Source organism: Adiantum capillus-veneris, chromosome 15, assembly GCF_014529385.1.
Source record: "Adiantum capillus-veneris isolate H3 chromosome 15, ASM1452938v2, whole genome shotgun sequence".
In the NCBI taxonomy this organism is placed as follows: domain Eukaryota; kingdom Viridiplantae; phylum Streptophyta; class Polypodiopsida; order Polypodiales; family Pteridaceae; genus Adiantum; species Adiantum capillus-veneris.
Window position 1 is genome coordinate 60,873,476 of NC_140945.1, and position 11,837 is coordinate 60,885,312.

Here is an 11,837-nt window from a genome sequence, read left to right on the forward strand (position 1 = left end):
AGTAGGACTTTACTTCAGCCAAATCATTCAAAAAGGAACATGGAGGGAGCAATTGGATATTTTCCTAATGTTATTCCACTTGTGGTTGCCAGAAATATGATAGATGACAAGAAATCCAAAAAGGCTAGATATGATTGCATTAATGGATGCTTGAAGGGCGCTACCTTGGACAATGAGGATATATAGTGCACTATGTACAAGATTGGAATCAATAATGAGAGCTATAAGAAGCTATTCAAGGTCATGAAAACAAAGCTGAAGCAATTAAAGTTGAGGGATCTTTAATTCCTAAGCCATCACTTGTCCCAAAATGCAAGGCATAGGATCAACAGGAGGGTGATGGAAATCCTTGGTCAACCCTTCCACATTGATGAAATTTATCATGGCATGAAGAAAGAACTCAAACTTAACTACTTCAACAACATATTCTTTGAAGACTCTTCAAAGAGCAATGAGAACATTTTATGACCTTCAACATTCTGAGGTGAATGTGTTGCTATTTTTGTTATAAAACTAGATGAGAGTGAGATTATCAAAAACATAAAATTAGAGAGAGTGACAATAACCATGATGAACAAAGCATTGAATCCAAGACAAGGGCAATAGAGTAAGAGTTTCAGTGTTCAGTCAAAGAAGCATATTTGGTGGTTGGGTGATTTTGAGGTTAATTATGAAAATTTTAAAGTCTTGAAATGGGTCTTCCACCGCACTAGCATACCTAAGGTCATAAGATTATAATAGGCAGGGGATGAGCTAGAAGTGGAGGGGTTGCGAAGTTACAAGGTTGAATCTTTATGGTGGTAATGTGGAGATTGAGATATATTTAAAGAGGTCATTAGGAGACAAAGCACTATTGCAAGGAAGGCTTCAATTGGTGTAATTAAGGCAACTTGACCATGCCCTTGCTTGGAAAGTTTTTGCATTTACAAGTCATCCTTAGGTAGCTATGTCATATGGTTATAGCTATCATCTATAGCTTCTGAGTGGTGACATAGACAAGAATCATACAAAGATGGGTTGCACTCTCAGCTATGTGTGCAAGAGAGGGAACACAGTCGTGGTCACACACACACACACACACACACACAATTATAGTCCTCAAAGGTCAAATTTGAGCTATGGGAGCAAATGAAACACGTTGCATGCTCTATGTTGATTGATCAATAACTCTTAATGCTCGAGGTCTTAGATGAAGGTCGCAATTGAGAGTCCACGAAGCTGCTCAAAGAGAAAGGTATAGAGAGAGAGAGAGAGAGATAGAGAGAGAGAGAGAGAGAGAGAGAGAGAGAGTAAAAAGGAAAGGCAACTTTGCGTTCTTTTTTCTTAAAGGTTGCAGGATGGATATATTGGGTGGTGGTCATGCAAGGCTTAGTTATCAATTATTTGAACTGATAACTAAGCCTCATTCTTGGTCACATGCAACTCTGTCGATTTTGGCATAGTTTTGAGTTCAAGGCATAGTTGGGAGGCTGAGTGAATAACTAAGCTTTGAGTGACCATGTAAAAGGCTTCGTCATTGCTTCAATGCTCTGTCTCGGCATAGGTGGCATAGCTACCTACAACTAATAACTAAGCCTCGTATGACCATAGCCTTGTTGGGATTGAAATGCTTTGAAGAAGAAAGGTACTCAACTATGCCTTTGTCTCCCTTTGTCACTCTTTCACATGTAACTAAGTCTTGAGGTCAAGACTTGCCGGATAAATCTTCAAGGTCTCGTGGGTACGCGACATTGAAAAATTTCATATTCGTATTCTTACCGCATGCACACGTGCGTGCCCACACACACACACATGTTACCATTGGTGGTAACCAAACATGGACGATGTATATGGCTTCAATGAAGGCTACCACACAGAAGGCGGTGAAGAAGGCTCTTGGGGCCGACCAGGTGAGAGTTGAGGTGCTATTGCAGGCCAAATGGCAAAGAGGAAGAAGGAAAGGGGAAATGAAGCGTAAACTCACACATATGGGATGAGTACAAAATAAGAGAGGGTGACTGGGGAATGGAAAAGGAGAGAGAAGCGCACAAAGCAAAGGGAGTTGGGGAAAGAAAAGAGAGGGAAAGGGAACAATCCAACGAGGCCGGCGGCCGGGGCCTTCTTGGCAATGATATGCTGTGTGTGTGTGTGTGTGTATTTTTGTAGGTACTAGGTAGTGCAGCAGTTGTTGAGGGGCGAGTGTTCATGCGCAGCTAACTAGGCTTTTTATTGGCCTGCCGCCTGCCTTTTGCCTTTTTCCATCGCCCAGTTTCGGTTTGAAAATCCATTTCTTCTCATTTTCTTTTTTGGCTGTGATGGCATGCAAAGCATGTCGACTCAACTTCCTTCCTTTTCTTCTGGCTCTTCCCCTCAGACACACTCTCTCTCTCTCTCTCTCTCTCTCTTTCTGGTGTGTCCTCTTGACTTCTCTCTCACTCACTCCACCTTTGTGGGTTAACCTCCCGGGCCCTCTCTCTCTAATTTGGCTTTGTGGGTTACCTCCATCTCTCTCTTTCTCTATGTGGGTTGGGTTGATCGTCTAAGCGCGCGCGCGCTCTCTCTCTCTCTCTCTCTCTCTCTCTCTCTCTCTCGCATCGATGGTCTCTCTGTTTTTCTCTACGTGGGTAACTTCTATCTCTGCGTAAGGCGTATGTTACTGAGTTGGGTCCTGGGTTCTCTCTCTCTCTCTCTCTCTCTCTCTATATGGGTTGCACCAGCTCTATGTGGGTCGTCTGGGTCACCCCATCTCCTGATCATGTGCATGGTGGGTTACTTTCTCGCACACACATACTCTCTCTCGCTCTCTCTGTAACCTCTCTCGGCGTAACCAACTCACTCTCTCTCTTTTTCCCCCCTTAGGCTTGTACCTTTCTTACTCTTCCCTCAATGCTTCCCTCGATGCACAAACTGCCAACAACTAGCTCGTGAGTGCATCTCCAACACTATAATACAACAAATTTCTCTCCATTTTGATGAAAAAGAAGCAAAAAAATGGATTTTTTTTCCCACTCACAAGAGAGAATGGGGTGCCAAGGTTTGTGGGTGCTTTCCTCAGCAGTACTCTTCTCTCTTCTTCTCGATCCAGCTGCCAAAAATTCTCTCCTGATCTGATCTTCTTACACACACATACACACACACAAAAAACAGAGTGTACTTTGCTTGCCCCTTTCATTGCTTTCCTGTGCTTTTCTAGCTCACCCCATCATCATCCACTTGCTTTTGCTTTTTCCATCGTCCTCCTTTTCTGTTTTGAGCTCTCTTCAATAGGTATGTGTAGCTTGGTCTACTAAGCTTCTCTTCTTCTTCTTCCAGCTAGTAGATCAATCACACCCACAAACTTGCCAGCATTTTAGTGTATTAAGCTCCTCATATAAAATTGCAGGTACTGCCTTGAGCTAAGCTCCCTTCTTCACATGGAGAAGGGGGTCGTCCTCGCAGACCCCGAGGCCGCCGATCATGCCAGTGAGCTCCACCTTTGCACTTGTAAGTCCGCCCAATGCGTCCATTGCTGCTTGCATGAAGCTCTCCGGGCTCAGGACACCGAGTATGACTCAACCGCACTCGACATAGGTGCATGTGATGGTGATCTTAATGATGATTCACAGCAATATCCATCCCCTCACACTCAATCTATGAAATTAGTAGCTGCAGACGGCACCCGACAGATGCAGGCCGGCGGAGCTGCCGTACGAAAGCTCAAATTGCCTTGCAGACGCAATTCAAGAAGCTCTTTTCCTCCCTCTTCTCAAGAAAAATTAAGCAAGAGCGCTTGGCCTCCCCTTCCTCTTCCCGTGCCCCCCTCTGCCGACGACTCCATGGTGTACTCCAACGCCCGGGTGGATCCGCACACACTCTATTTATCATCTCACAAGAAGGTGGATCTCTCAATGCTTAGTGTTACATCCAGCTCATTTGAGCATGAGCAAGAGATCACAAGTAGCCACCAACTATTTGAGCAACAATTTAATTCTATTGAGAAGTCAACCAAGCTTATGAGCAGCAATGGCAATCCGCGTAGGATCTGCAGGTATTGTGACCGCGAATTCCCTTCAGGCCGTGCGCTTGGCGGCCACATGAGAGTGCATGGTGGTTTGGATGCCGACCGGGTGCCATCAGTGATTAATATGAAGCTAGAACACGCACAATTCAACTCATCTATGACCAGATCCTCATCTCCAATGTTGAATTCAACATCTGAACCTCAATTCACTGAAGTCAACTGCATGGTTAGTGGTTCCTCTCCTTTAAACTATAGTAGTGGAGGTGTGATTAAGAGGAGGATTAACTCAGAAGAGTCTTTGGTTAGAGGACCTGAAGGGAAGAAGTTAGGCTTGATCAGCGGCCGCCATGCCTCCAGAGAACCCATAATTTATAATGTGACAGAAGAGAGGCCACTTAGAAGAAAGGAGCAGTTAGTACAGGGGATGAAAGAGGATCAACTGGCAATTGAGAAAGGCATCAGCTCTCAAGCACAGAAGCTGCTTTGCTTAACCAAGAAAGATTTGGATCAGCGGGAGCGAGTTAACAACGTAGATAGCTATGATGATGATGATGATAATGATGGGAGTTCACATCTGCTTAGCTCCAAGTTGCATATAATAATGGGAAAGGGAAATGAGCAGACAAAGCCTCTCATAGCAAAGCAAAGCAACACTGTGAATTCGGTCTCAGAATGCAATGTGGATGAAGGAAGTCTTCTGCAAAAGCTGCGTCCTAATCCAAGGCCAAGCCGCCGCCGCCTATGGACAGATCAAGAGGGTGCAAGTGTAACCAGCAAGAAGGAAAGCTCAACCAGCCCCCCTCAGGACTTGGGAGGCCAGCTGCAGCCATCCTCACTGGCTCCTTCTTTACAGGCCGCCCAAGAGCGTACTGGTCTAGGCGCTGAGCGCGGATGCTCGTGCTCAGAATGCGGCAAAGTCTTTTGGTCTTGGAAGGCCCTCTTCGGTCACATGCGATGCCACCCCGAACGAGAGTGGAGGGGAATACAGAGGCCGGTCGATGCAAGCTCGTCTGAGCTTGAAAAGCAAACTAGAGCTACTAGGGGATTGAGTTCTCTAAGTGTTGCTAGTGCCGGTGCTGAGAAGCCGGAGACGGAGCCTGAGTCGGATGCGGAAAACCGAGAGGTGGCTGAGACAAATCAAGCACCATGCAACACTTCTGCATCAGCAAAAGAGGAGACAATTGGGATGAAGGACAGATTCCATGAAGCAGAGCTCATCAACGGCACTATTGATGACATCAAGGAAGAGGAAGGATTAATGAGTCCTAAAAGAGTGCTAAAAGGAAAATTTTCTCATGATACTGCTGATGATGATGATTTGACGCCTGCTTGGCCTACTCGTAAGCGATCTAAACGGAGTCGGGCTAGTATGGGTGCAACACTGAGGGTTAGCTCTGTCACATCCACCGAGCCGGCACTCACCTCGGACACGGCGACCTCTAGTGAACTGAAGGAAAATGATAAGGTCGGTATCAGGGATCAAGAAGATCTTGACATGGCTAATTGCCTTGTTTTGCTGTCTAGTGCTGGTAACAAAGTGCAAGAAAGAGTGATGAAGTGCCCCGGCTTTGGAAGTGCAGAAGAGTCCACAATATACAAGCGGCGTCGGGTGGTAGATCAGTATCATCAGCAGGTCAATGTCGTCTCGTCCAACGGCATTGTGGGTGATGATGATGGTGGTGATGAGACTGAAGCAGAGAATGAGGAAGTCCTGGCCACCAGTAAGTTCAATGCTGGTGGTGGAGTGAAATATGAGTGTAGCACTTGCAAAAGGTGCTTCAAGTCTCATCAAGCTCTGGGTGGACATCGAGCGAGCCACCGCAAGACAAAAGGATGCTTTGCCTTGATGAATGAAAATGCTGAAGAGTCGATGCAAGAGGGAAAGGAGGACAATAATGCAGAGAGTGAGGACTTCAATAGCTCAGAGCTAAACCAATGGCAGGCTATGGGGCATGGGCTCTCCTTGCATAATCAAAGGGATGAAAGGAAAGCTCAAAATCATTCAAATGTCTCTCCATCTACGACGGATCATCAGTTGCCGACCGGACCAAGCAAGAAGAAAAAGTTCAAGGGCCATGCATGCTCTATATGCCACCGCATCTTTCCCTCAGGGCAGGCGCTAGGCGGTCACAAGCGATGCCACTGGACGGGAGAGAAGATTGCAGAGTCCGGTAGCATGGCATCTAGCAGCAACAACAAAGGCTTTTTGCAAGAGCACGATGAATGGGGGGTGGGAAGTGGAGATGCTTCGCCCCCAAACACTCGCCGAGCGAAGCGTAGTAAAGAGGATGGCATTGACTTGAACTTGCCAGCACCCTTGGACGAGGACGACGATGAGGGCAGATACGACAATGCAGGGCTTTCGTCGAATGAGGTGATCGAACAAGATGTGCAAGACGGAGTAGAGGATGCAGATCTTGATGTGGAAGAGGTTAATGAGGGCTATTTGGTGGACTACATAGGTGGCAAGAAGAGGAGTGTGAACAAACTGGTCAGTGAGTGGGATGCTAGTACTGAGGCTGAACTCAGGGGACGGCATGGAGGTGCGACAGCTGCCGTGGAGACATCGGTAGGCGGCGATCGTGGAGCAAAGCGCAGATCCGATAAAAGGACGTCTACTGGTGGTTCAATGTGGGACCTCCAATGGACAAATGGAGCTTCATCATCATCAGCAGGTCCTCCGAATCCACAGGTATGTGCAGTGCAACGTCTGTGAAAGCTTAAGAGGGATGGCAACTTGAACTATAAATGATGCTTGCATCGACGATGCGACGACAATCTCAATGGGTCTAGTAGAAGATCACATCAGCCAGTCTGCTCACTGGCAAAGTGAGATTGAGATCATATGAGCTTCACAAAAGCCATGATGCCCTCTTGTCATCTCTAAACACACACATACTCTCTCTCTCTCTCTCTCTCTCTCTCTCTCTCTCTCACACACACACACACACACACACACACCCACACCAGACACACAGACAGTAGCAATTTGGGCAGCAAGGCAATTACACTCAAATCACCTGCCATTAGCAGGGAGCAAAATTTGTAGTCTGTAGATAGTTCATTCATTCTCCTTTTGTTTCATCCAAAACTCAGAAAATTCATGTTCATAGCCTAAATGTGGTTCTTGTTTGGAAGGGCCTGATTTTGATGGCCACAATTGGCCTCCATGTGCACTTTCATTGAAGGTGAAACCATTGGGCCCAACTCGACTCAAGGAGTGTCTCTAATAAAACACCATTACTTTTGTGATTGTTTGCATCGATGAAATGTTTCCCCTTACGTTTCGCTTTGTTGTCACATGGTTCCTTCTTTATACCCCACATGATAGGCTGATTACTATTGCAAAAACAGGGCATTGTATATTCAAGAAAAGTAATTATTTTTAATTTAAAAATATCAAGGGCTTGAGGGGTGGATGTGTATGTCTGACCCAGGTTGGATATCCAATGACATCTTTGAAATATTAGTCATCTACTATCTACTAACATAATATGGCGGAAGGGGGAGTCCTTTACATGTGTCGCAATCTCCAACCTGAAGGTTAAAGTCCAAAACTAAAAAAAGCCCGTTCGCACGCAATAAAGAGGGAGAGAGGGGGAGAGAGAGAATGTACGTACGTATGTATGTACGTACACACATGTATGTATGTACGTACACACACACACGACGTCTTAAATTTAGAAGATGTCTAGCCGGCCCCAGGAAAATGATTTTATGGACCCGGCTTTGAATCCTTGTCACCTCTTTATGCAACCATGCTTGAGAAGGAAAGTTCTACATAAGTTTAGACTTTTAAACTAAATTTTTAACATTTGAGCCGGCCTCAAATCCTTCTTGCAAAAATTTGAGGTGGTCGTTTTTTCATTTGAATAGGTTTTGGATAAAAGGAACCTACCTTGGTCTAAACACCTTAAGCCAACTACCATTCACAACTCTAACCACACCTCTATTACAGTGCTTTTGCTTGTTGGGTGTCACATTAGTCCTGCAATTGTCAGTCTCGCGGTCATCCTACTGTACGTATCTCCCCCGCCACCCCCACCCAAACAATACGCACACACTCACCCACACACACTGAACTCTTTCATAAAGACCCCTCGAGAAGCTGTAAGCTAAGTGCATGCTAAGGTCGACCACTAGCTAGTAACTAAGCTCATTTTCTTGTAAAACTTATGTAAATAATACTATAAATTTGCAACTTTAGCTTTTTAGATTCTACTCCTAAAGATATATAAGATGAGGGAGTATCTAGTATTATAAACACCAGAGTACAAGCTATCAAGGGCAAGCTTTTCTTGAAGAGCAACCCACTTTTTTACTTGAAATAAAGCAGGAAGATTACCAAGCTCAACCTTGCAACGAGGGTTGAGCTCCTCGTCAAAATTCAACCCTTGCAAGCAGGGTTGAATTTTAATGGGAATCCTTGCCCTTCAAATTTTTGAGATTTTATGATTTTTCTTGCATTTTAGGGTATCTTTTGAAGGTGGGAACTCAAATTTTCATCTTCAAACAACAAGCAAAAGGCTCAAATGGGAGTTCGACAAAAAACAACCCTACTTGCAAGTTCTACTTGAAAACATCCCTCTCATGCGTGGGTGATGAGATATACTCTAGTATACGGTACTTCCAAAGGTGTGTCCAGCATCATGATTCTTTTGAAAGGGTTTTTCGATTACGTGAAGTTTCTTGTGAAGAGAGAGAGGCCTTGCACCCTCTCCAACTCGTCCTCAAAACCTCTCAAAGAATGCAAACATCGGTAGTATGTGTAAATAATCGCCCCCACCTCTCTCTCTCTCTCTCTCTCTCTCTCTCTCTCTCTCTCCGAAGAATGAAGCAGTTAAAGAACCTGCAATGGAAGTGAGAGGTAGAAGGGCAAAAACCCTAACAAGCAAATTGGAGGTGGGACTAACAATGGACGCGGACATTGGACATCTTTAATCATAGGCTCAAGGATGGGGATACTTGAAGAGGAACCTTTTTCCATACTAATATAAAAGGGGGAGGGATTTTGGCCCCACTCTGACACGTGTTGACTCTTCCTTCATCCAGCCACCTCCAACAATGTCGCCTATAGTTGAGTGCGCTCAGAGAGAGAGAGGGGGGGCTACGGGGAGAGAGAGAGAGAGAGAGAGAGAGAGAGAGAGAGAGAGAGGCGGCTGAAGGCTGTCGGCCGTACTAGTAAGCATAAAGCAGAACCATAGTTGACATGTATTGGGGCATACAACTTAAAGATTGAAGTATATTAAATGCCTCATGTTTGCTAGTTAGTGCAAGTTTGCAAATGGGTTTGCAATCTACAAGAGGTAGTCATTGGCATTTGCATTTTTGAGAGTTAAAGAGATATAAAGAGAGACAAAAGGGAGAGAACATACTTTCTTTAATGGGACTAAAACAGAGTACAATAGGTAGCACACATGCACATCACAAAAAAAAGGTGACACGTTCTAGCAGGATTTTTCCATTGTGAGTTTCAAAACTCACACTCACCAAATAAAGAGCGAATTAGGATATGTAGGGGATGTTTGTGCGTTCCACAATCTTTTGCCAAGAAGGTAAAAGTTTTCCATAGTTGCCGGTGAAATTGGAAAGCTTGACTTTCTTTTACCGGAAATAAGTCAAGTGAGAAAGCAGATTTTTCTCTCTGTGTGATTTTTGGAACTTATCGTCAGTGGGTGTTTTAAGCATCCCACCTGTAAGGTTGATTAGCATAATCCACACTCTGGGGATTCTCTAATATCTTTGGTGCGGTGGCATGTGAGTGCACAATAGGAGGGTTTTTTTTAGAACTACCATAAGCATATACAATAGGGGCATTTTGGGGCGCTTATACCATACGTAAGGAGGGTTGGAGGAGGGGAGGTAACAGGCTGTAGGTATGGGGGGGCATGGGGAGAAGGGGCTTTGATTATTGTTTACATTGATAGTTGCACTAATGTAGATTTTCTAACTCTTACTTTTTCAGTCAGAAACACATGCTTGAAGCAAGTAGGTTTGTGTGCGCGTATGTCGCACGTGTCAATGCAAGGAACTTGCCGATACACCGTGTGCGAGTCACAAATGACTCTAAGCACACAACAAGCTTAAACTAGTAAGTTCAAAGAAGGCGATGGTGTGTCACTCACCGCTCTACGCTTGCTTCGTGGAGGATTCCTTGCGGCGAAGAAGAAGGAGCCGTCGCTTCGTCGTGCTCAACCGCTTCGTCGTCGCCGTGCCGTCGTCGCAATCACTACAACACAACATGGAGATATCGACGCGCGTATATCGATGAAATTAGCGGACGTCGCTATACGCGTCGATATACGCGTTTCAATGTACGTCGATATACACGTGAAAAGGCTTTACTTCCCACGCGTATATCGACGCCTATAGTGACGCGTATAGCAACGCAAAAAAAATTGAAGAAAAAAAGCGAAACCCGCGAGCAGCAGGGGCCATTTTCGCCTGCGCTCTGCTCAAATATTGGCCTCCACCTGTTGCGTAGGTATTATGCCCCCCCCCAACCCCTCTCTCTCTCTCTACATCGTGTGTGTGTGTAGGGAGAGAGAGAGAGAGAGAGAGAGAGAGAGAGAGAGAGAGAGAGAGAGAGAGAGAGAGAGAGAGCGATGTGTGTGTGTGTGTAGGAAAGAGAGAGAGAGAGAGAGAGAGAGAGAGAGAGAGAGCGGTGTGTGTGTGTGTGTAGGAAAGAGAGAGAGAGAGAGAGAGAGCGGTGTGTGTGTGTGTGTGTAGGAAAGAGAGAGAGAGAGAGAGAGAGAGAGAGGTGTGTGTGTGTGTAGAGGAAATAGAGAGAGAGAGAGAGAGCGGTGTGTGTGTGTAGGAAAGAGAGAGAGAGAGTAGGAAATAGAGAGAGAGAGAGAGGTGTGTGTGTGTAGGAAAGAGAGAGAGAGAGTAGGAAATAGAGAGAGAGAGAGAGAGAGAGAGAGAGAGAGAGAGAGAGAGAGCGGTGTGTGTGTAGGAAAGAGAGAGAGAGAGAGAGAGAGAGAGAGAGAGAGAGAGAGGTGCGTGTGTGTGTAGGAAAGAGAGAGAGAGAGAGAGAGAGAGAGAGAGAATTAATGTATGCTTAGGAAATTAAAATTAAAGAAAAATAATTAAAGAGAGAAATGAAATGAAATGTTATATTAACGTCTTCGAAAGGCCAAAGTGACCTATGAGACATGAGACAAAAAAGTTACAATGTGATGGCAAAGTCAGAGTAAGAAGATGACAAAATAAAATATTATGAAATCCTAAACTGCTGGGTATGGACTAAACGGTTAAGCCAGCTAGTTGGGATAGGTAGATCATAGGAGATCCAGCAGCTGTCGCTGGCGGATCTCATCAATCTCCTCCATGGTCAGTAGTCTGACCGGGCGTTATACATGTCGAGCCAAAGTGACCTAGCTAGATCCTCTGATGCAGCATCTGTCGATGTTGTGTAGTCCTCCGCAGTCGTGGACGTCTAGATCTCCCTAGCTCAGTCGCTCGTTCGATCATCAGTAGAGAGATAGGGAAATAGAGAGCGAGAGAGAGATGTTGGGGTATAAAGCCCAATGTGGTCGCCCAGGTAAGTGGGCGGGCCGCCAGGTATGTACACATATTCTTTTGTAAAAACCTAATAAGAACTCACTATGCTCTACACATTACAGTAGAGTGAGTTCACCATATCGTCTTGCTCTTCTTCTCGCACTCTCTCTCGCGTCACACTTCCGCTCGTACTCCTTCAACTGGTATCAGAGCTCAGATCGAGGCTCGCGGAAACACTGCAGGAGGCTAGAGTCACCAGCTCAGATTGGAGTGAAATTCGACAGGCGAAGACACGGCCTCAAATCCTGTGGGAGAGCCCGAAAGGCCCGTTGTTCTCAGAATTTCATTCTGAGGT

The 11,837-nt window shown here is 45.4% G+C and overlaps 1 protein-coding gene across 1 annotated transcript; it reads left to right on the top strand.

The window, feature by feature from the left end:
- The first annotated feature begins 3,254 nt into the window (after positions 1-3,254).
- LOC147440756 (uncharacterized) lies at positions 3,255-7,295 on the top strand. Its single transcript, XM_086482589.1, has one exon. It carries the CDS (start codon positions 3,393-3,395, stop codon positions 6,693-6,695), a length of 3,303 nt encoding a protein of 1,100 aa, XP_086338715.1. The 5' UTR covers positions 3,255-3,392; the 3' UTR covers positions 6,696-7,295.
- The last annotated feature ends 4,542 nt before the right edge of the window (positions 7,296-11,837 follow it).